A 26132-nucleotide genomic window follows, 5' to 3' on the forward strand; every position below is an offset into this window, starting at 1 on the left:
TAAGAGCAGCGCAGTCCGCAACACTGGCTAGTCACAACTGTTGTGATGGTAACCATAGGGCAGATATTCCCCAAGAGAAAATCAGGTTCCCTCCCGGGCAGGAGCTAAAGCTCCTGCCCTTGGTAAGAGAATGGTGGTCTGTGGGGAGTGACCAAGGCCTGAGACAAATCTAAGACCACGGCTGACAACTCTGGGACCTTGGTCGGTTCATTCCTCGACTCTGACTCACCCTGTCAGCTCCACATGGAGCAGCACAGAAGCCTTTAAGGCCTAGGGCTTTGCCTGGGAATTACAGGGGAAACCTGACCTGCTTTCTAAGTTGGGGGCCAAGTGGGGAAGGATGTGAGAGAAAACGGGGAAGTGGCAGCAGCTTGAAAGAAGAGACTTTTGAAAAGCTAAAACTAGGGACTGCAAGTGGGAGCTGACCCAACCAGAGAAGGGCCTGATGGTTTGTCTATAGGAATTCACACTGTCCATCAAAGAATAGCCCCTTAAGAGTTGGAGGGTCTGTAGTAGTATCATCTAATGAGGCTCCTTCTTTTACAAAAGGAAGCTAGGAGCTGGTTGGGGTTGAGTGGTGAGGCCTCAAAACTACTAAAGAGCTCAGTCACTCTAGGAAGGCTTTCTTCCTGGCCCACCTCCCCCAAGGTCTCTGATGTGTGTTTCCATATGCGTGTCTGCTTGTGCCTAGAGACGAGAGGCTTTAAGAGTGGGACTCTCGGGGCGCCTGCGTGGCTCAGTTGGTTAAGTGGCCAACTTTGGCTCAGGTCATGATCTCACAGTTCAGGAGTTCAAGCCCTGTGTCAGGCTCTGTGCTGACAGCTCAGAGCCTGGAGCCTGCTTCAGATTCTGTCTCCCTCTCTCTCTGCCCCTCCCCCACTCATGCTCTGTCTCTCAAAATGGAATAAACATTTAAAAAAAATTAAGAAAAAAGATTGGGAATCTTATCTCCCTCAAACTACAATGCTAAATAGTCCAGTTGCCCAAGAACTGGTCCCACTCTGTCATTTACCTGCATGTGATGACATGGAAATGGACACTGGTAGGCCTCCTAAACTGAGGGCGCTGGGGCACCCTTCACCTCAGATGTCCCATCTTAGCTGACAGGGACAGGATGCGGGGACCATCGCTAGAGGGAATAAGTTAGGTGAAAAAAACAGCACTCAAATGGGAAGAAGCCTGAGTTGGCCTGAAATGCTCTCTCTCCCCTGAACACTTGATCTCATGTTCTCAACTGTACAGTCCAGGATTTGACAGCAGGTTCTCTTGCTTTGTTCACCAATTCTCCGGTGTGAGAGCCTTAACTTCCTCAACAGATCCAAGCTCCTTCTCGGTCTTCCCCTTCCCTTCCCTCTTGAAACACCTAGCACAGGTAGGCTCACATTGGGTAGTCACTCTCTTCTCAATGGTAAAAGCTACAAGTAAACTACGGCAGTAGGGGAAAGCTATTGATCCCTTGCTTTCAGATTTAGGAAACACCAATTTGCTAACCTTCCTCAGAGTCAGGAACATGGACTAAGACAATGCTTCTGAAACCTGGCTCATCCTATCTTTCAATCACCTACGAGGCAGGACCCAGGAATCTGCATTTTTATGGAGTTCTTGCCAGTCATGACCTCACCAAGGCTCAGATGTGCGACTCATGTATAACTACTGAATTTGCAGAGCGGTCTGGTTACAGCCTCTTCAAACAAAAGACAGTTCAAGACTACCTCCTCCAGATCTCTTATCACTAATCCTGTTTCCTCCACATTTCCCTAAACCCCTCTGATTTCCCAGATTTCAAGTATCTCTGTTCACCTCTTATGTTTGCTTGCCCCCAACAGAACAAAGACTCATCCAGGGAAAGGACTGGCTTAGTCTTTTATTCTACACTTCAGCTCTTGATTGAAGTGAGAAAGTAAAAAAATATGGCAGGTCAGGAGATGGATCCTTACAGGGACTCTAGTAGGAATGAACAGCAGGTCCTTTTGAGTCAGATGACCAGGATTCTTGATTGGCTAATTAAATTTTCCTGTGCCTCAGTTTTATTTTGGTCAATACCTACCTCAAAAGGTTGTTTTGAGGGTGGTGAATAACATCTAGAAAGCGCTTTGAATAGTTTGTGGAATAGAATTAAGGACCCAGTAAATGTTGGCTGCTATGACTTTTATTAAGAACATCCCAATATTTGCACACTCTCCAGGCCAGAACTGTCCCAACTGGGCAGGCTGTCACTGGTCAACAAGGAGTAGCTACACGGCAGAGGGAGTGGTGCTACATGGACAAAGCTCCTGGTTCCATTCTAAGAGAGACGGAAGATCTTCCCACAAAGACCAGTGTACCCCTATACATGGTGTTTCCTTGGGAGGATGATCCCTTTGGTACTCTGGAGACCTCAGGACCTGACACCAGGAGGTTCTACCTGGGAGCATCAGTCCCCAACTCTGTTACCCAACATGCATCATGGGGCCAGGATCAACTACCTGGAATTTAAGAATGGTTTATACTCTGCAAGGAGAGCTAAAAAACAAAACAAAACAAAAACAAAAAAACAAAAAACCCTCTGGTTTCCTAGGACAAAACACTATCTTGATCTTTGCTTTCAAAGATCAATTCGGTGAAGAGGCCAAAGTCTTTGTAAGCACACCAACCTGAGCTCCAGTTCCAGAGCAAATCACTGTAATCTTCCGGACATTACCTTCCTCATCTATACAGAAATAGAAGGTAGTGAGAATAATAATCTCACTGGATTATTGCTAGGTTTGAATGAGGTGATGGGGGGAAAAGCACGGAGCATAAGAGCTTGGCACCCAGCAAGCATTCAACTGGTGGTTCCCTTTGCCGGCCCAGAGCTAGGGCCATGGCCTATGGACAAGGTAGATGGCTCTGAGAACTGAGTCTCAGATACCCAGGCCTCGGGTCCCTCCCTGCCTCCCCATCCCTCCCGGACCAGCTCTTGGACCCCCTCCTCACCTTCCCAGCCCCAGACTGCTACTAAATTGATGAAGCTAAAAGGGTTTGATCATGTCGGTATATTTATCTGTAAATACAAAACTGTATCGCTATAAGATATTGAATATGAACATTTACAATTATTTTCTGAATCTGACTCAGTCCATTGACGTTAAATACAAAATGAAGAGATTGTAAAAATAAGAATATATACATTCAAAGAGCTTATTACAGTATAAAAGTATTGAGGTCTGATCAGCTGCCAACCTCATCTGTGATGGGGGAAGGTTTAGGGGTTCCTGGGATTCTTGGGAATGTGGAGTGCCGGGGACTCTTGATTCCATCCCTGGCACATCAGGCTGGGGAGGCCGGGAGCAGACAGGGACAGGTTGGGTGAACAGGGGGCAAACAGTGATTGCAGGGAACTGCCTCACCCAGCCAGGGGTCAAGCTTTTTATTGACACAGAACCCACCCAGCTTGAGCTCCAAAGTGTGGCAGGCTGCTAGGCAGGAAGAGATGGGCATTTGAGTGGACAGGGCCAAGTTGCATAAGGAAAGGAACTTTCTAGAAAAGAAAAAGCTCACTCCCAAGGAGGGATTCTCATAGTAGTTTCCTTTCTCCCACACCTGGGTTCCCTCTCTTTCCCTCTAAGACTTCGTACCAATTGCTCTTGGCTCTGACTGCTCAGTGAGTTCATTTCTACTCCCAGACCCCAAGCCCCAAGGGACAGTGAGAGGAAAGAGGGGTCTGGAATCACAGTGGAGGTCTATTCCTCAAATTGGCAAAGTAAACAAAGTAAAATCATCAGATAAGAGCAATTCATGCTGAGTTAAACCAGTGTCACCACAAACCAGAATTCTCGGCTGCAACAGGCAGTCTCCTGGAAAGAGATAAGTCATTATGTGAGAATGAAGGCCTGTAGCAGGAGCATGAAGAGTGGATGTGTGTGTCCTCTTCCACCACTCTGCGGTTTGACAGTAAGAGATATGATCCCCAACCCCAGCTAGTCCAGGATAAACAGTAGGGTCCAAGAAGCAAGCAGTCCTGAACTGCAACACGGAACCCCAGGAACGTCTACAAAGGAGTATCTCTGTGTATATGTATTTATAGAATACGACCATATTATCACATACAATATATATTATATACACACGTACATATGGACCCATACACGTAAGTGCGCACACATACACACACACACAGAGAATGACAGAAAAGACTGGAATACACGCCCTAGGTATAAACGTGCTTGGCACTGGGGACGTTCTCTAAAGTATGTAACTTGGTCAAGCTCTCTGGGAAGGAGGGTGGATGCTCACACCAAACCTCCCCATCAAATCCTAGCAAAGGGAAGGAATGGGAAAGAGACCTCGAGAAGGAGAATGGCATTGGGAAAGGGGGGAGGGAGGTTCCTTCCCCACTTACCTCGGGGCCCCTGGCAAAAACCGATAGCCACAATTTGGTTTTAATAAGGCACAGTTCGATAGCAGGTGCTAGGAATTAAGAACACATTGCTGCTGGCCCTCTCTAGTGGCAACTTCACCACATCTATCTAGCCAAAGGGAAAGACTGCCTTGCGTGCACGAGTGCGCCAGGAGACACAAGTAAAAGGTTGGTCCATTGCTTCAGCGTAACTGGTGGCAACCTACAGGCTCAGCGGTGTCCAGGGTAGTTTAAGGAAGGATGGCCAGCAGGTAGGAGGATCGTGGGACAGTTACTGACCCTCCATGGCCAGGAGGTTGTGACTGGAGGGCACCATGCCCTCCCTCTCTGCGAACTCCAGGATTGCCTTGTAGCAAAAATAGTACTGCTCAGGGGTCTGGATGCTGAAGGCCCTCTGGGTCCTCATGCGGGACACTGTCTGGAACACATTAAGGGTGCCAAGCTCCTCCAGCTGTGCCAGGCAGATGTCCAGTGAACAGAAGGTACCTGAAGGAAGGAAAAAAGTGGTCATACCTGGTCTAGCTCTCCTGCATCCCTCCCTGTACCAAATAACCCAGGCAGGTTGGATGAATGAATTCAAAGGCAGGGTGCCTCATGGCAGGAAGCCAGCTGGCCTTAGGCCTGAAAGGATTCGAGGAGAAGGTCACTTTGGACTGTTGGGAGTCCAGAGAAGTGAGAAGGCCTCTTGTCTCTCAGGACAGTATGGAGGTAACAGGAAGAGTAGGTGGAAAGGTGACAGATAGGAACTGCCTGCTTTAATCTTAGACAGAATGACAGCATTCCCACACCTGGCCCCTAATTTTCAGAGACTCCACAACTTTTCCACAGAGACCTAACACAAACCTATTCTTCCTGACTTTCTCCCAAAGGGACCTCTGAACTAGAAAGGCCAGCAGTCCCTGCAATGCACATCCCCTTAAGGCAAAAGCTGCTAACTAGCTCCAGAATGGAGAGCACAGCACAGGGTGGGGATGTCCTTAGGGAGGGGGATGGGAAAGAAGCAACAGCCCAGCTGCAGTCCCTGGGACACCCAGGTGACAGTGATGGGGTCAGAAGACCATCATGCTGACGAGAGGTATAAAGCATCAAACGCTAGGGGCCTGGCCTGTCAAGTGTATTCTGGCCAGTACAGCTGGCACCAGGGATACCAAACGTACATAAGGAGGAACTTTCATGGCGATTCACCACCAATGGATCAAATTCTTGCAAACTGGCAGTAAGAGCATTGTTATTACCCCCATCCTTACTGCCTCTGGAGCTGCTGCATCAGGTGCATTACCTGTCCTGCCAATGCCCGCACTGCAGTGGACCACAATGGGTGGCTCAGGGCACTGCCCTTTGGAGCGTGCACCCATGCTGCTGACGGCCAGCCTCTGCTGGTTCCTGACCACTCTTAAGAAGTCAATGAGAGAAGCTGCTGAGGAAGGGACACCATAGTCTGGCCAGCTCAGGAACTGAAAGTGGGTCACCTGGCGTTTCTGCCGTTCCTTGAATGGGAAAAGAAGCAAAAGTTAATGAGGACATTTCTGCTTGCCCTGACTACCTTTGGCTTTTCTATATTCTCGACACCCTGGGATCCCCACCACCAAGGTTCCTGCCTACCACCCTTAACTTCTTCCACAATCGCTTCTCTACAAACCCAAAAGAAAGGTTAAGTGTCTGGAGAGGACACAATTCTCTATATTGGAGGATCCAGATTTCTTACAATTCTTATTCCTAAGTAATGCCACTGCTGGGTTGAGACAATATGGCTCTATTGGCTCTGAGCTGAATATCCTGATCTTGTTCCCAGAAAAATGAAAGTAACTTATAAGCTGCCTGGAATCCTGCCTATTCCCTCTGGAGATTTTCTTTACAGTAAAGGTTCTCCTCCAGCTTAAAAAAAGTGAGAAAATAGAAACTGGGATTTACCTCCGTGTTGTGAATTTCTAACGTTGTTTTCTTATAATGGTTCATGTTCTCCACGCCTAGATTGGTCACCGTGAGGAAGCCGAATCGGATCCGAGAGTCTCTTTCTAAAGGCCAGTACTGGCCACACTTTCTCCTGCCGCCCTCCTCAAAGCTGAAGACAACACAGAGCAAGGTAAGCCTTCTGTCCTCCCTCTCCACAGCAGTAAGCCCGCTGTCCCCATGATCTGCTGTACCCCTAGCAGCAATGTCATCTCTTGCATTGCTTCTAACCGGTATCTTGGCTTCTGGGCAGGAAAGGAAGAACACCTTCGTTCTAAACACATATAATGACAGCTAATTTTCTGCATGTACTCACTTAGCAGACATTTATTGAGTGCCTGCTACACCATTTGGCCCCTTTTCTGATACTTCTTGGTACTCTTCACACATCTGGGATAAATACTGGGTGGACAAAAAAAGACAGTAGAGGAAATGTGGTGGGCCAGACTGAACTCTCTGTCCTGTGTCTCAGCCACTGTTCATTCCCTTCCCCATTACGGGCCCTGGGCTGAGAGGAGTGGGAAAGGCACAGCTCCTGGGAGCCAGCATGAGGTTTGGGTAAAGGCCTGAAATCCACGTCACTGCCCTTTAGTGGCTCCAAAGTGCTCCATGGTGGTCCTTCTGCCACCACCATCTCTCCAAATCAAAGGCGGTTGTGACAGTGCCACAAGAAAGGGAACTGAGCAAACATTTTCATTAACTTTCTTCTCCTCATCTGAAATAGGTTATCATTATCATAATGACAATGATGATACTAATGAATTTGTATCCTAAGGTTTTGGCAGATATGCAGACCAAAATTTCAAAAGGATTCTTTTCATCAAGAGCTTCCCTGCCTGACCTATTATGTTTCATCTCTCTTTTTGCAATTCTCTTATAGGCAGAAATACAAATGAGCAGAAAAACGATCAAAAGTAGCAGGGAAGGGGAGAGCAAAGGGGAACTGGTAATTCAGAAGCCAGGAAGACAGCTGCCCTTTGGAAGTAGGGAGCAGATCAAAAGTGAATTACCCCACATTTCCCAGGACTTCCGTTAGTGGATGAGGCCAGGACCTTGGAATAGCCTATAACTGGCACAGGGTCACCAGAGCCATCGATTAAAGTTTTTTCAAGTTAGATCTATCAATCTCTACCATTCCCTGGCTATGTTAATTCTGGGTCCACTAAGAAAAAGCTAAAACATCTCAAACTCTTTGCCATGGCTTTTCTAATCCTCATTGGTCTAAGAGTTGAATCCCCTCTGGAATCCTCCATGCTTACAAACAGGGTGGGGGCAGAGTGCAGTAGGAAGAAAGAGGGCTCACCGGGTGGTCATGACAATCACCAGGACTTTTTGCTCCCATACCATGAGCCAGAAGTCACGATAGGTATTCTCCAAAGGGCCTGGAGTAAAAGAAGAAGACAAGGAACATAACTCTGGGAAGCCCTTCTTTCCTTCTCAGGCATTTCCGGTTTTCTCCCAACTAGTAACTCCCAAGTACAGACACCGGCTCCCTGCCCTTCTCACTACATCCCTGCTTTTCAGGGTGGTCCTTGAACCACTGGCACCAGCACTATATGCGAGAGTGTTAGAAATGTGCAATCTGGGGCTCCTGGGTCAGTTAAGCATCCAACTCTTGGTTTCCACTCAGATCATGATCTTGTGGTTTCAAGAGTCTGAACTCCACATTGGACTCTGCATAGGCAGCATGGAGCCTGCTAGGGATTCTCTCCCTCTCCCTCTCTCTCTCTCTCTCTCTCTCTCTCTCTCTTTGCCATTTCTCCACTCACACTGTCTCTGTCTCTCTCAAATAAAACTAAAAAAAAGAAAAGAAAAAAAAAGAAATGTGCAGTCTGCATTTTAACAAGATCCCAGTTGAAGCCGTAGGTAGGTTATAGCTTGAGAAATACTGTTACACACCCTCTCAAGAGCCTTACCATCAGGGCTTCAGCTGGCACATCCAGACAGACGGTATCTACTATGTACACACTTCTAGCTGCTTTCATCTCCCCTAAGCTTATAAACATCAGTAGCTTACTGAATCACTCCCCTTCCATATCCCATCATGGGTCTCCTCAGACCCAACATACTTGCAATCCAATCTCTTCCTTCAAAATGAGCTTTCTCTCTCTACTTTCCCATGTCTGTTAACAGTACTGGCATTTGTAAATCACTGTTTTAAAAAGTCAACTCTGACTTATCCATTTCCTTTATCTCCCAGAGCAGCCACCAAGTCCTAGAGATTTTCTGCCTTTGAGTTGGTTTTGGTTTTTATCCTTCTGTCCCCATCTTGTTCTCCCGGCCCAATTTCACTGCCACACGGACCACATCATCTTTTGCCAAAGTTACTATATCATTCTGGTTTACCTTTCTGAATAGGACTCTTTCTCTCTCAGTCTATTCTGGATGCCCCTGCCAGTTGAATCTTTCTAAAAACTTCCTTCATCACAATATAGACAGCTCTTGATGGCACAGCTGGATCAAAGCGGCTTAACCATTTAATTCACATGGTCTTACATTAGTCGTTTTACTTTGTGAGAATTAAACATGTCTCGGCAAACATGGTACTGAGGGTAAGAGTCATGTTGTCAGGTTCCCTTTTTAGAGTTAGAACTTCACAGGGCTGAGCGCTCAGGGGAAACCTGGAAGATACCTGTGGGCCACCAGCTCCCTTTTAATCAAGGAGCTAATCACTTGGGGTAATTCAATGTGTGATCCAACATCACCTAACCTCTTTGGGCTTCACTTTCCCAGTGCTTTTTCCTCCTCTGCTTACAGGGAAGAAGGGCAATATTAAGGGCTAATTTTGTCCTGGAAGTGTGCTGGTTTCACTGCCATTTTTGCTCAAGCCTTTTAGCAGCATTAATGTTTCATGATACTAGAATTCCCTCTTGGCAGAAGTGGACACTGCCAAAAGCATGTAAAGTCTTGGAAACAAGCTAAATGTCTACCAAGAGAGGATTAGTTAAATTATGGCCTATCCCCAATTTAAGCAGTCCATAAAGATGATTTTGTAAGACCTGTTACTTTTGCTATGAAAAGGTATTCACAAGATACCATCAGATGAGAAAAGAGGTAATATATAGCAAGAGCCCATTTTGTTAGCTATTTTGTATGTCTGTATCTATTTGATCACACAGAAAATAGTTTGGAAGGAGGTGCGGCAAAATGTTAACATTATCTCGGAGTCTTAGCGTTATGATTGAATTTCATCCCATCTTCTAAATTTTCTACAATGCACTTCCATTACCATCGGATGCATGTGAAGCAGATACTAAGAACTCCCTTTCCCCATCTCTGACTCCTGGCCTTGTCCACATCCCGCTATTCTGCACCAAGCAGCACTCATATCCTTTATCTTCCACATTTACATCACTGGCAAAAATGGTGTTGCCAATCAGCGCACCTACAACCCAGATACTACTCAGACTCATGCTTGGCAAAGAAGGGTCAGAATTTCCTCCAAGGCATCAGAGAAATTTAGAAGGGAAAACTTCCCACTTCCCAGATCAGTGGTTTATGCTGACATGGGTGAAACAATCCTCTGACTTGGCTTGCAAGGACTTTTGAATCAAACAGACATACGTTCAAATCCGGGCTCTCCCACTTACTATGTGTGTGATCCAACATCACCTAACCTCTTTGGGCTTCAGTTTGTTCTTGGGTTAATAAACATTCCTTGCAGAGTCTCTGTAATAATTGGATGAAGATTATATACCTAATATATAATAGATACTCTCAAGAGACGACAGACATTATTTGTAGAAATATTATTATTAATGATAATCAGAGGGGCACCTGGATGGCTCAGTTGGTTAAACATCTGATTTTGGCTCAGGTCATGATCTCACGGTTCCTGAGTTCGAGCCTCTCATCAGGCTCTCTGCTGTCAGCACAGAGCCTGCTTCAGATCCTCTGTTTCCATCTCTCTCTGCCCCTCCCCAACTCACGTGCACTCCCTCTCTCTCTCAAAAATAAATATATTAAAATAAAATAAAATAAAATTTTATAATCAGAATACTCAATATAGCCAAGAAAGTTAGCCAGGCAAATCAAATCAGCCTTCTCCACATCACAAGACCCCATTTTCCAGTCCTAAGAGAGTGCTGATTCTGTCCAAAGGTGATCTATGCTTGACTCAAAAAATCTCTCTTACTCTTGGAGGAGTTTCTTCTGGACAAGTCCTTCAAAGCTGCCCTAAAGGATCCAATCCCTGAATAAATTGCAACTCTAAGCAGTGGTTTTGCCTTATAAATCCGAGAAGGAAGCATTCTGAGGCACCCTAGAGCCAATCCTCACCCTCCATAAGTCCAACCATGCCAAGGCCATCTTCCTCAACAAAGCCCCCATTTTCAGGCAGATCACATCATATCCTGTATGCCAAAAATCTTTCCTGATAATTCTCATTTCTTCTTAGTGTCTTGAAAGGACTCCTTTTGGAGGGAGTGGTCCCTTCTAGGGGGAAAATATAAACCTGTGACCATCAGACCAATTAACAATGTACCAAGAATCCATTTTTTTCTCCCTCAACTTTTACTTTGAAAAATTTGAAACTGATGAAAAGTTGGAAGAATACTACAATGTACTCATATATTCTTTAGCTAGAAAGCTATCATTTTTAGCTATCATTATAAGACATTTGTTTGTATATACATACACAAGAATATTTTTTAACAGAACTATTTAAAAGTTAGTTCCAGACATTATGACATTTTATTTCTAAATATTTAGGCACATATTTAGAATAACAAAGACATTCTCCTATAGAACAATACCATTAATCACACTGAAAGCAATTAAACACTGATACAATAATATTATCTAATACACAGTCTCCAATTGTCTCAAGTTTGTCCTTAATAGTTTTTTTCTCTAAACTGAGGTTCCAATCATGGGAATGTGCTTTTGGTTATCCTATCTCTTTAGTCTCCTTTAACCTAGAGCAGTTTCCTGCCTTTATTTTTCATGGCATTAACTTTGCAGGGTCTAAGCCACTTTTCTTCTAGTATGTCCCACCATCTGGATTTGTCTGGTTTATTTTTCATGATCAGATTTAGACTTAAAAACTGGCCACAAACAATACAAGTTATGTTGTACAGTTCTCACTGTATCACAACAGAGGCATAATATCTATTACTGGTGATATTAAGTATGATCACTTGGTTAAAGAGGTAATTGCCAGATCTCTTGCTGGCCATGGTCAGCGATGATCAAAGGGCCTAAAGCCCATAGGGTGTCTTTACGTGCTCCTGTGTTATGATCTCTTCCCACCCTCTTTGAAGGCAACTTGGTATTCTCCTTGAGATGGCAGAGGCCAGGTCAGGAGTAGTACTGGGGCCCAAAGGAGCATTTATAGAAACTCTATCTGAAATCTTCCTAGAGTCCAGTACTTCACAGTCAACTAGTATAGACTATCCATGTCAGAAGACTGCTGGGTGCTCTCTGATGGCACAGGGACCAGCAAAAGTCTCTTAGGACAGCAACACCCTTTCACAGATTGGACTCAATCTCTGAGAAGTCCCACTGCTGTTTCTGGCCTCCTGGACACAAAGAGCATCTCACTGGCCACTGAGTTCTGGTGTCCCATTCCCCTGGGTTGGTAATACACAATCCAAAAACTTGTGGCAGTGTTATATTCAAATCTCCAGTTTATCTCTGCAGCGAGTTTCCAAGCATATCTGGTACAGAAACTCTATACCTCTCCTCTGCCTTCCTGAATAACCCTCAGTCTTTATGAAAGGCCAGGAGCTAGTGGCCACAACATCACCTCAAATGATCATTTCCTTTAAAAACCATGCAATCATCTGGTGCAAGAAATCACAGGTAGATGACAAAAAACCAACTTTGAGGGGCAGACTAACTTACCTTGTGTACCAATGTAAGCATTCTTCTGCTTGTAGCCATCCATGAAACTGGCATTGATGTAATCTGTCTAATGATAAAAAGGAAATATCATTGCAGCTGTGTGGAATATACCATTTGGATGGGAAAATTATACACTAGGTAAATAAAACCCAACGTGTGGATATTCTCTTCTTGTCAGGCAGAAAGTGAGGAAAGCGTCAGTTCAAAACTTAACTTCTACAGATGTTACTGGAACAAATGGATACCCACATGCAGGAGGAAAAAAAAAAAATCAAGCTGGCTTGTTCCTCACACTATACACAAAAACTAACTCAAAACAGATCACCTAATGTAAGAGCTAAAATTACAAAACTCTTAGAAGAAAACATAGGGTTAAATCTTTGTGACCTTGGGTTAGGCAAAACCTTCTTAGCCATGACACCAAAAGTACGAGCAACAAAAGAAAACCAGATACACTGAACTACATTAAAATGGAAAACTTTTGTGCTTCAAAGGACACCATCAAGAAAGTAAAAAAAAGGGGCACCTGGGTGGCTCAGTTGGTTGAGTATCTGACTCTTGGTTTCAAGCTTAGGTCATGATCTAGCAGCTTAGCTTACAGGTTCGAGACCCTCGTTGGGCTCTGCACTGACAGTGGGAAGCCTGCTTGGGATTCTCTCTCTCCTCTCTCTCTGCCCTTCCCATGCTCTCTCTCTCTCTCTCTCAAGATAAATAAATAAACTTAAGAAAAAAGAATAAAAAAACCCCACACAATGCACATATTTGATAAGGGACTTGTATATAGAATATATAGAGAGCCTTCACAATTCAATATTAAAAAGACAACCCAATTTTATTTTTATTTTTTTAAATGTTTATTTATTTATGAGAGAGAGAGAGACAGAGTACCAGTGGGGGAGGGTCAGAGAGAGAGGGAGACACAGAATCCAAAGCAGGCTCCAGACTCTGAGCTGTCAGCAATGCCCCAATGCAGGGCTCAAACTCATGAACTGTGAGATCATGACCTGAGCCGAAGTCGGACATTCAAGCAACTGAGCCACCAGGCGCCCATGACAACCCAATTTTAAAATGGGCAAAGGATCAGAATAGCCATTTCTCTAAAGATACACAAATGGCAATAAGTACAAGAAAAGATGCTCAACATTATGAGCCATCAGGGAAATGCAAATCAAAACCACAATAAGTGGGGCGCCTGGGTGGCTGAGTCAGTTAAGCATCCGACTCTTGATCTCAGCTCAGGTCTTGATCTCAGGATCATGAGTTCAAACCCCACATTGGGCTCCACACTGGGCATGGAACCTACTTAAAAACAAAAAACAAAACACAATGAGATACCACTTCATACCCAATAGGATGCCTACAGGTACAAGTGGATAATAACAAATGTAGGCAAGGATAGTGCAAAAACTGGAACCCTCATATGCCCCTACTGGGAATGTAAAATGGTGCAGTCATGTTGGAAAACAGTCCAGCGGTTCTTCCAAAGCTTAAACACAGAGTTACCAAATGACCCAGCAATTCCACTCCTGAGGGAAATGAAAACATATGTCCACAGAAAAACTTACACAAATATTCATAACAGCATTATTCATAATAGCCAGAAATGGTATTCACCTGCTGAATGTATAAATAAAAGTGGCATATCCATACGACGGAGTATTATTTAGCAATAAATGGAGTGAAGTACTGCTACATGCTACAACACAGATGAACCTTGAAAACATGCTGAGTTAAGAAGCCAGACACAAAAGGCCACATATTGTAAGATTCCATTGATATGAAATGTCCAAAACAAGCAAATCTCTAGAGACAGAAAGTAGACAAATTGTGGGGGAAATGGGGTGTGACTGCCAAGGGTGTGGAGTTTCTTTTTCAGGTGATAAAAATGTTCTAAGGTTGATTGCAGTGGTTGCCCAACTCTGTGAATGTAAGAAAAACCACTGAATTTTACACTTTAAATAGGTAAATTGTATGGTATGTGAATTACATCTCAACAAAGATGTTAACTACCGAAAAAGGAGTCCATTAAGATTTGTAGCACTGGTTCAAAACCAAAAGGGAGGCAAGCCAAGCAACCTGAGTAGGATCATCCTGTCCATGCTGCCACACACAAAAGGCAAAGCGTGACTGGAGAAGGAAGAAAGCTATACCTCATATCTAGGACCATCAACAGCATGGGCCAAACACCCAGACTCCTTTACTACCTGAATTAACACAAAGCAATAGCCAGACAAATTCAAAGGCGTCTCAATGAACAGCTCTTGACTCAATTCTCTTCTGGGGGCCTTCTCTAATCTCCCAGTGTTTTCAGTCTTATTTACTTCCACATCATTAGCTATCAGGGAAATTAAATAGGATTTAGTCTTTATTATTTTTATTATACCTTCTCACAAGATCTCTGCCAATGTCCTTTAATCCAAGCTGATAAAAGAGAAACACGGATGAAGCTACAGTGTCAAGTTTTGGTATAACTAGTTGAGGGGATCTACCAGTTACGATGAATAGCAGAGGGTGTGAAGGGATATAGGAGGACAAAAGGAAAAAAGTCCAATGTTAACCTAGAGAAAGCTCATATGCCACTCTACTCTAGAGAGGTCGGAGTGACTCCCCAACCCATCACTTTTTCTCCACTGGGTTCCACCACTTGGAAACCAGTCTGAATTGTCAGTATCCACAGCCACCTTGAGAAGACATCTCCATCTCATGGTCGTTACTTGAGTATGGGTCTGTTAGGCAGCCAGTCTACCTCGTCCTCCCACAAATTATTTAGTCAAGAGTTTCCTGCTTTCTCCTTTCACAGCAGTTGATTTTGACCTCATACTACTAGTGTGTTCTATTCTGACTGAGACATCTTCACTGAGCTAAGGGACCATTCACAGCAGACCCAGCAAGCTAAAGGCCTCACTCACTCCCAGCCAGACTTGCTCAATCCAGGGCCCACCACAGTCAGTCAAAGCTATCCTCTGCCCAGCCTGGCACATTCAAGTGGTACACCCTGCAGGACCCAAGTGAGGAGGCACAGAAAGTACAAAGGATTTACCTGGTACATGCCAATCAACACTATTCTATAAGTAATACATGGTATATAGTATTATATATTATATATATATATATCACATATATATATATACTATATATATACGATATATATATATACACACACACTTACACACACACACACACACACACACACACGGCTGTTACTTTTGGAACTTCATGCTTTGAAAAGAAATATCACCTCTTTAAAGGAGACTTACTATTTCTTTATAACCAAGGAAACCAGCTTTCAGTAAGTATCCTTGTCTCTGAGAGTACTAGGAATTAATATCAGTAATTTCAGAAGAATCATCAGAAATTAAACCTGAAAATGACCTCAGAGATAAAGTAGAGATTTTGGGGCAGACTGAAATAGCAGAGAGAACCAAACTAAGTACACTTGTTATGGGCCATGTTCAATAGAAACTATGACTAATAGCTTTATAATTCTAGAAGCAAATCTGGTGAACAATTCACTCATAAACCTGAATCCTGAATCCTCCATTTACTGTGGAAATAAAGCTGTTGCCAATGTTTGCAGTAATTAAAGGAGCATAACTCAAGTGATGATCTTCAGATTAATTACAGGATGACTAGAATAGTCTGCTGGTATACTGGGATTCACGCATTCATTCACAAATAATTTACTGAAGGTCTGATATGTACTGTTCTAGGTACTGAAGATGGAGCAGTCAAGAAGACAGGTAAATACAGATATCTGACTCCAGATCCTCAGCTCAACCATCATACTCTTACTCCTTTAGAGCATATATTATCATGATCTCAATAATAGTGATGAACTTGCTCTAAGTCAGCCAGGCTCTGAGCTAATGTTCCTGCAAGAAAACCCTTTGTAAGGGTCCTGGACAGGGTTATGAATTCAGTTTATGTGCTTGAAACAGTAGGGTCAAAAGAGATAAAAACCATGATGATAGGGTCTCAACCCACGTATCATATATGCCCAAATACAAGGCAATGATTTTACCAAAAATTATCCCCCAGAAAAAAGAGAGGGGATATAATAAGACCCTATAATGTATGTCATGTTAAAGGGGCACTATCTGAATTCCTTTGCTTTGAACAACAAGCTCAATCAACGCTGGCTTTTTTTAAGTAATGTCTACGCTCAATGTGGGGCTCAAACTTATAACCCTGAGATCAAGAGTCACATGCTCTACCAACTGAGCCAGCCAGGCACCCCTCAATGGTGTTTTTTTTTTTTATACATATGGAGGGCACTAGACAGAATTGGTATATCAGAAGAAAAAATAAGAAATTCAACACATATTTAGTCATTGACCTCAAAATTCTAAGTGTTGGATGTTGCTGTAAATAATTATATTAAAAAAGACTTTTAAGGGGCACCTAGGTGGCTCAGTCGGTTGAGCGTCCCACTTTGGCTCAGGTCATGATCTCACGGCTTGTGGGTTTGAGCCCCACGTCGAGCTTTGTGCTGACGGCTCAGAGCCCGAAGCTGCTTTGGATTCTGTGTTTCCCCTCTGCCTGCCCCTCCCCTGCTCACACTCTTATCTCTCTCAAAAATAAATAATAAAACATTAAAAAAAAAAAAAAAAAGACTTTTAAGGGGCATGTCAGCACAGAGCCCATTTCAGATCTTCTGTCTCCCCTCTCTCTCTGCCCTTCCCTTGCTAGCATGCTCTGTCTCTCTCTCAAAAATAAACATTAAGGGGTGTCTGGGTAGCTCAGTTGTTTAAGCATCCAACTTTAGCTCAGGTCAAGATCTCATGTTCGTGGGTTTGAGCCCCGCACTGGGCTCTGGGATGACAGCTCACAGCCTGGAGCCTACTTCAGATTCTGTGTCTCCTTCTCTCCCTGTCCCTCCCCTGCTCATGCTCTGTCTCTCAAAAACATATTTAAAAAATAATAAAGATTTAAAAAAGGAGGACTTTAAAAAAGAATAAGTAAATGATTATACTACAGAGAATGCATAAGATATAGGATAAATGAAAAAGAAAAACCTGTGTTAGTGTTATGCTAATAGGTTTTTCTGGCTTAGGATAAACTTTTCAGTGACAATACCATACACTTAAAAGGAAATAAAAATCCTATGTGCTCTGGAAAACTGTGTTAGATTGGCTCAGGAAGTAGCTCAAATGAGGACAAAGCACTGATGTTAAAGGTGCACTTGAAGAATTTCACTAAGTATCTATATTAGTATATTATAAGTGTGATTTTTAAAATGAACAGATATGATCAAATTAATATATTAAATAATATAATTAATTGACCACTTCAACTCTATCCCTAGATATTTACGTATACACTAGTTGTCCAAAATTATTTTCATATCTTCTAGATGGAAAAATCACTTACAATTAGAGTTGCCTTGTATTGATACATATATACACTCACTAACATGGTAGACAACAGAACTCTCATTTTACAACAAGTAAAAGGAGAAATCATTGAACATTTATCAAGCACCTACAATATACCAGACCTTGCCCTATCAGCATCTACATAAATTTTCCATTTAATTTCTGCTTAGTATTGTGAGATGGGTTGATAGGTAACAGACTAGTATATAGCAAAGTTAAAACTCACATCTGATCTCTCTGGCTGAGAGTCTATGTTCTTTCTGCTATGGTATCAGTAAGCCTCACTTTGGAAAGTTTCCCTCAGTGCTCCTGAAAGACAGCATTTATCTGACTACCTGAGTATAGCCACTTCGTTTTGTCAACTTCACTCTCGTTTGGTCCAGGCAGGGCACATCCCCATAGCGGTTCTTCTCTAGGTTTCCTGGAGACCTGCAGAAAATGAAACAGACAAACTAAAACAAAGACAGAGAAAAGGTGGAAGCAGTGTGTATGTGTGCATACGAAGTGTGGCAGTGCAAAGGTGGATGTCAGTCACTGTTGGCGGTGGAGACCTGGATCTGCTCATTGCCTAGCCTATCCATAGTCCATATCATTCAACCTTTTTAATGATATGTATGTATTCCTGTGGAAATAAAGATATTTCCATTTGAAAGAGAAAAGGAAAGGGAAATAGGGGTATAGCACTCCCAAAAAAAATCCAGCTGCTAATAAACCTAAGTCCAGTTTAACATGGTAGGTTGACAACATATGTTTGACTCCACTCCATCTAGTAGCCTCACTAAAATGACAATAAAGGTACTAATCGGTACAAATCCCAAAAGTGACGGCAGAGACATCAGCAGACAAAGAGTGAAATCTATTTTGGCAGAGAGAAAACAGATGGAAAAATTTGGGCTGACTTCAGCCAAACAAATGCAGAAAAATAGGACCCACAGCAGTATCTACAGAGAGACACAATGGCTCACTCTCATAACTCCCACACCTTGGAAGGCAACGTGAGGCACAGGGCTAAAAACAGAGGAATAAATGAAAAGCTGAATTATAGAAAATGAGAATCCCCTGCCCTCATCTCCCTGTCCTCTCCCATCTTATACTTATATCCTAGCTTGGACCCTACGGGCAAGAGAGTGGAGAATTCCACTCTGGAGTAAGTGAATACCCCTACATGAAAGAATTCAATCATCTGGAATACACCAACAACTAGCTAGCTGATTAGTTAAACTTGAAGATCACCCATGCAAACAGCATTTCCAAGCAGGGTTTAAGGACTCCACTCCTAAGTATAGAGTACTTACAGCCAAGAACCTCCATGTAATTACAGAAAGCTCCAACACAAAAAAAGAGACCAGTCAAACACATGGCAGGGAAAAAGCACAAAAGAGAATCATTAAGAGCAAATAAGTTCTAAAAGGCTATAATTAACACCCTCAGAGAGAAAAAGATACTGTATGTATGAAAATAAGAACAGGATGCTACGAGAAAGGAACAGAGAAGAAAAGCTCTTAGAAGATAAAAATGGTATCCAAAATATAAAACTTTAATAGAAGAGATGAAAGAGAAAGTTGAAGAAATTTTCCAGAATAAAACAAAAATTCAAAGTGATAAAAAATATGAAAAAATTTTAGTCAAATAAGACAATCATTCTAGGGCAGGAGTCAGCAAAGTATGGCCTGGCCAACCTGTTTTTGTAAATAGAAGTTTTACTGGAACACAACCAAGCCTGTCAGTTCAGTACTAGCAGAGATTATTATACTTGCAACAAAGATTATAAGGCCCAAAAGCCTAAAATGTTTACTATTTTGCCTTTCAAGAAAAAGTTTGTCAATCTTTACTCTGGGAGATCCAACCAGGCTGATAGAAATATTCCAGAAGTAAAGAACTGATACAGTACAAGAAAAGAAAGAAAGAAAAAGAGCTAATATAAAAAAAAACAAATAGTCCTACGACTAAAGAACACAAGCCTTCAGGTGAAAGAACCTATCAAGCACCCAACAAAATGAAAGGAAAAAAAAGGGACCCACACCAAGCAAGGCATATCATTGTGAAATTTCTAAATGGAAAGAGAGATTATCTAAAAATGTCCAAAAAGACTTGAGAAGGCTTAAGAATAAAATCAGATGATTTAGTAGCATTGCTACCAAATACAGAGGGATTGTTTTAAAAATTCTGTTAAACCTAACCAAAGATATAAAAGATCTGTATGCTGAAAACTATAGAAAGCTTATGAAGGAAATTGAAGATACAAAGAAATGGAAAAACATTCCGTGCTCATGGACTGGAAGAATATATATTGTTAAAATGCCAGTACTACCCAAAGCTATCTACACATTCAATGCAATCCCAATCAAAATTGCACCAGCATTCTTCTCGAAGCTAGAACAAGCAATCCTAAAATTTGTATGGAACCACAAAAGACCCCGAATAGCCAAAGTAATATTGAAGAAGAAAACCAAAACGGGAGGCATCACAATCCCAGACTTTAGCCTCTACTACAAATCTGTAATCATCAAGACAGCATGGTATTGGCACAAAAACAGATGCATAGACCAATGGAATAGAGACTCCAGAATTGGACCCAAAAAGTATGGCCAACTAATCTGACAAAGCAGGAAAGAATATCCAATGGAAAAGACCGTCTCTTTAACAAATGGTGCTGGGATAACTGGACAGCAACATGCAGAAGAAGGAAATTAGACCACTTTCTTATACCATTCACAAAAATAAACTCAAAATGGATAAAGGACCTGAATGTGAGACAGGAAACCATCAAAATCCTAGAGGAGAAAGCAGGAAAAAAACCTCTCTGACCTCAGCCACACAATTTCTTACTTGACACATCTCCAAAGGCAAGGGAATTAAAAGCAAAAATGAACTATGGGGACCTCACGAAGATAAAAAGCTTCTGCACTGCAAAGGAAACAATCAACAAAACTAAAAGGCAACCGACGGAATGGGAAAAGATATTTGCAAATGACATATCAGACAAAGGGCTAGTATCCAAAATCTATAAAGAACTCACCAAACTCCACACCCAAAAAACAAATAATCCAGTGAAGAAATGGGCAGAAAACATGAATAGACACTTCTCTAAAGACGACATCCAGATGGCCAACAGGCACATGAAAAGATGCTCAACGTCACTCCTCATCAGGAAAATACAAATCAAAACCATACTGAAATGGTTTTGGGTCCATTTAGAGTGGCTAAAATGAAATCAGGAGACTATAGATGTTGGCGAGGATGTGGAGAAACGGGAACCCTCTTGCACTGTTGGTGGGAATGCAAACTGGTGCAGCTGCTCTGGAAAACAGTGTGGAGGTGCCTCAAAAAATTAAAAATACACCTACCCTATGACCCAGCAATAGCACTGCTAGGAATTTACCCAAGGGATACAGGAGTGCTGATGCATAGGGGCACATGTACCCCAATGTTTATAGCAGCACTTTCAACAATAGCCGAATTATGGAAAGAGCCTAAATGTCCATCAACTGATGAATGGATAAAGAAATTGTGGCTTATATACACAATGGAATACTACTTGGCAATGAGAAAGAATGAAATATGGCCTTTTGTAACAATGTGGATGGAACTGGAGAGTGTTATGCTAAGTGAAATAAGTCATACAGAGAAAGACACAGACCATATGTTTTCACTCTTCTGTGGATCCTGAGAAACTTAACAGAAGACCATGGGGGAGAGTAAGGAAAAAAGAAAAAAAGTTGGAAAGGGAGGGAAGCCAAACCATAAGAGACTCTTAAAAACTGAGAATAAACTGAGGGTTGATGGGGAGTGGGAGGGAGGGGAAAGTGGGTGATGGGCATTGAGGAGGGCACCTGTTGGGATGAGCACTGGGTGTTATATGGAAACCAATTTGATAATAAACTTCATATTAATAAAAAAAAATAGAAAAAAAATTCTGTTATTATTTCCAACCTGGAATTCGATGCTCTACCAAAATTTAAGTGAAGAAAGAAGATGGGGGACCCATTAACCAAGAACCAATAAAGGAAAGTGAGGAGGGAAATCAGGAAAAAGCTGAGGAGCAAGTCCAGACAACACCAACCTCAGTTGAGACTAGAGCAAAAAAAAACAAAAAAAAACAAAAAAACAAAAACAAAAACCTAAAAATTCTGCAAGTGAGGACTCCAGGGGAAAATAAACAATCAATTCATCATGTGATATATTCGACCACTTGGAAAATACTAAGAACAGCATAAAATAAATTTAATGAAGCATAGGGGAAAAAATAAAGCTAGGAACATGGAAAACTAAAAACAAATTTAAAAATTAGGTAATTAACTCCAAAAGAAACAAAAAAATTGAATTAATAAAATTTAATATATTTGATTTTCTAGAAGCCCATTTAGTTCTGCAGTAGAAAAAATTTCATAGTCATAATAATGTGAACAGTAACTACTGATTTAATAAAAAATTGTGACATAATTATATTGGAAAAACAGTCAAAAGGGAATTGGAGAAAGAGTGTAAGAGCCAAAGCTTACCAACCACAAAAATCAATAAAGAGCATTATAAGGACTTTATTTACAATCATAGAAGAAATACCAGAAGAAACAACTATAAGAGTTGAAAATGGACACCTAAGGGCGTGTGTGGCTCAGTCGGTTAAGCGTCCAACTCTCGATTTCAGCTCAGGTCATGATATCAGGGTCCTGGGATCAGGCCCCCATTGGGCTCCATGCTTAGCTTAGAGAATACTAGCTTAATATTCTCTCTCTCCCTCTCTCTCTGCCCCTACCCCCTCGTGCTCACTCTAAAAAAAATTAAAAAAAAAAAAAAAGAAAAGAAAATGGACACCTAGTAGAACTGAGGGTAAGGCTAGAGACAGCCATTAATTTCATCATTTCTTTTCTTTTCTTTAAAAATTTTTTAATGTTTATTTTTGACAGAGACAGAGCATGAGTGGGAGAGGGACAGAGAGAAGGAGACACAGAATCTGAAGCAGGCTCCAGGCTCAGCACAAAGCCTGACTCGGGGCTTGAACCCACCAACCGTGAGATCATAACCTGAGCCGAAGTCAGATGCTTAACCAACTGAGCCACCCAGGTACCCTTCGTCATTCCTTTGGTACTATTTTATAGTAATATTATATTTCATTTTGTAAATGAATTATTGTAAATTCTTTCTTTTATATAACACTTCTATATAACAGCTATATATATATATATATATATATATATATATAAAAGTTATATATAACTTTTATAAAACGAATTCCTTCTTTTATATAACAAAAAAAGGATGGAGCAAATATGGCAAAATATTAAAAATTGTCAGTATCAATTCTGGTGATAGGAAGATAGTTGTTTATCATGTTATACTCTGTACTTTTCCATATTTAAAAAAATTCCCTCTTCCCATACAAATAAGCCCAGCTGATATTTTACAAAGTTCCAAGGACAATTCAATGGAGGAAGGATTTTTCAGCAAATGGTGCTGGAGCAACTGGATAGCCACAGGCTTATACGTGCACGCACAAACACACATACACGCGCACATACAAAAATCAACATCAACCTAAACCTTACGCTTTATACAAAAATTAATTCAAAATGGATCACAGAATTAAATAAATGCAAAACATAACACTATAAAACTTTTACATAAAAAAAGAGAAAATCTTTGGAATCTAGGGTTAGATGTTCTTGGATTTGACACCAAGAGTGTGATCCATGAAAGGAAAAACTGATTAAAGGACTTGACCAAAATAAAACCTTCTGCTTCACAAGGGACCCTGTTAAGAGGATGAAAAGACCAGCTACAGACTAGAAGAAAATATTCATAAGCCAGTATCCAACAAAGAACCTATATCTAGAAAATGTTTTTAAAAATTCTCAAATCTCAACACTTTTTTAAAAAGTCCAAACAGAAAGTGGGCAAAAGGCACATTTTTACAAAGAAAATATACAGATGGTAAACAAGCACATGAAAAGATGTTCAATATCATTAACTACTAGAGAAATGTAAATTATACCCACAATGGGATCTCATTACACACCTATCAGGACAACTAAGATAAAAAATAGTGGCAACATCAAATGCTGGGGAGGATGCAAAAAAAAATGGATCATTCATACATTGCTGGGGCATATGCAGAATGGTATGACCACTCTGGAAAACATCTGGGTAGTTTCTCATAAAACTAAACATCCAATTACCAAGTGACCTAGCCATCACACTCATGGATATTTATCCCAGAGAAATGCAAGCTTATGTTCACACAAAACCTAGACATAAACGTTCATAGTAGTTTTACATGTAATAGCCAGAAACTCTAAACAACCTAGGTGTCCTTTAACAGGTGAATGGTTAAACAAACCATTCATACCATGAAACACACCTAGCAATAACAAGGAATGAACTATTGAGACATGTAATAACAACTTGGGTGAATCTCCAAGGAATTACACTGAGAGGAAAAAGCCGATCCTAAAAGGTTCCATATAGTAGGATTCCATTTATTTATTTATTTATTTATTTATTTATTTATTTATTTTTAACGTTTATTTATTTTTGAGACAGGGAGAGACAGCATGAATGGGGGAGGGTCAGAGAGAGAGGGAGACACAGAATTTGAAACAGGCTCCAGGCTCTGAGCTGTCAGCACAGAGCCCGATGCGGAGCTTGAACTCACGGACCGCGAGATCATGACCTGAGCCGAAGTCGGATGCTTAACCGACTGAGCCACCCAGGCGCCCCTCCATTTATTTTTTTAATGTTTACTTATTTTTGAGAGAGAGAGACTGAGTGTGAATGGGGGAAGGGCAGAGAGAGAGAGAGAGAGAGAGAGAGAGAGAGAGAGAGAGAGAAAGAGTCTGAAACAGGCTCCAGGCTCTAAGCTGTCAGCACGGACCCTGATGCAGGGCTTGAACTCACGAACTGTGAGATTATGACTTAACCTGAAGTCGGATGCTTAACCAACTTAGCCACCCAGGCGCCCCAGTATGATTCCATTTATATGATAACATTTTTGAAATCACAAAATCTTAGTAATGGGAACATGAGTTGTTGCAGGGGTTAGGGATGGGGAAGGGTGGGACCAAGGTATGTGGTCTGTATCTTGACTGTAGATGGATACACAAACCAATGTGTGGGCTAAAGATTGCATAGAACTAAATACACGCACACACACACACACACTCTAAAACTGGGGAAATCTGAGTAGACTGGTGTATAATATCAATATCCTAGTTGTGATATTATACTATACTTTTAGAAGATATTATCATGGGAAAACTGTGGAAAGGGTGCATGCAATATCTCTGTTATTTTTACAACTTTATATGAATCTACAATTATAATAAAATGATAAATTTTTTTAATGTTTATTTATTTTTGAGAGAGAGAGAAGAGAGAGAGACCAAGTGAGGGAGGGGCAGAGAGAGAGGGAGACAGAATATAAAGCAGGCTCCAGGTTCTTAGCGGTCAGCACAGAGCCAGATTTCAGGGCTCAAACTCAGGGACCATGCAATCATGACCTGAGCCGAAGCCAGACACTCAACTGACTGAGCCACCCAGGCGCCCCTAAAATTTTTTAAAGAACATCTTTTGAAAAAATGGTGTAGTGGAGAAGAAAAGAAAGAAAGAAAGTCTCTTGGTCTATGGCATTCTGGACAACGAGTACTCTGATATCTACTTCATAATCTAGAATTCCAAGGGAGACATAGTTTGTTCTGTACAAGCAGCTTTATTGGAACTTGGTAAAAGACATAGACCTGGAGCTAATGGGGATTCTGGGTTCTGGCTCCTGAAATGGGGGGCTCATTCATTCAATAAAGAGTGAAGATTAGGAAGTCCTTCCATAGGGCTGGGAAGTGTTCTCTGATGATAACATGATGGCTGGTTTGGGTGATGCCAAGAGGACAATCTAAACTTCCTTTTTCTACTGGGTGGAGGAGGACCACAGTAGAAATGACATCCCAAGGACCTCACAGCAGAAGTACCCAGAATAAGGTTAGGAATCCCCAGGACAAGAATGCATGCTCTTGGAGCAGCCCAGTACTCCTCTCTGCCCAGTACTTCCTTGATTCAAAACTGTTACAAGGAGGGTTGGTGAGGTGTCTGGGTGGCTCAGTTGGTTAAGTGGCGACTACAGCTCAGACTACAGCTCAGCTCATCATCTCGTGGTTCGTGGGTTCGAGTCCCACGTTGGGCTCTGTGCTGACAGCCCAGAGCCTGGAGCGTGCTTCAGATTCTGTGTCTCTCCCTCTCTCTCTGTGCTTTCCCCACTCATGCTCTATCTCTCTCTGTCTCTCAACAAAAAATAAATGTTAAAAAAAAATTTTTTTTAAAACTACAGGGAAAAACTAGTTGGGAGAAAGATTGGATGCATACATAGAGATTGTAAGTTGGTAAGAAACAAACAGCTGTGTGGGAGAAAAGAATACACTGCGCTTGAAAATTGCTCTGCTTTCTTGTTTTTTTCTTACTTCCCTTTGCATTCTTGCTGTTTATTGACTGATTTCTCAATTGTTTCTTCTTTCTAACTCCTCTTATCAGTTTCCTAACTCAATTCTTTTCCCTCTTTCCTTTTGCTAAAAGGCTCTCTCCCTGAATCTTCTTTACAG

At 41.8% G+C, this 26132-nt stretch overlaps 1 protein-coding gene across 1 annotated transcript in view; it reads right to left on the reverse strand.

Moving 5' to 3' along the window:
* Positions 1–1774: 1774 nt before the first annotated feature.
* PTPN9 (protein tyrosine phosphatase non-receptor type 9) overlaps positions 1775–26132 on the reverse strand; it is an 81917-nt gene continuing 57559 nt past the window's right edge. Inside the window, exons 8-13 of the mRNA XM_049613883.1 lie at positions 17883–17976; positions 12173–12239; positions 7632–7710; positions 6290–6440; positions 5658–5865; positions 1775–4864 (exon numbers count right to left, since the gene is read on the reverse strand). Of these exons, the coding sequence (XP_049469840.1) occupies positions 4650–4864; positions 5658–5865; positions 6290–6440; positions 7632–7710; positions 12173–12239; positions 17883–17976 (814 nt within the window). The 3' untranslated portion in view covers positions 1775–4649. The remainder of the gene's footprint in view (positions 4865–5657; positions 5866–6289; positions 6441–7631; positions 7711–12172; positions 12240–17882; positions 17977–26132) is intronic.

This window comes from Panthera uncia (genome assembly GCF_023721935.1).
Source record: "Panthera uncia isolate 11264 chromosome B3 unlocalized genomic scaffold, Puncia_PCG_1.0 HiC_scaffold_1, whole genome shotgun sequence".
Lineage (NCBI taxonomy): Eukaryota > Metazoa > Chordata > Mammalia > Carnivora > Felidae > Panthera > Panthera uncia.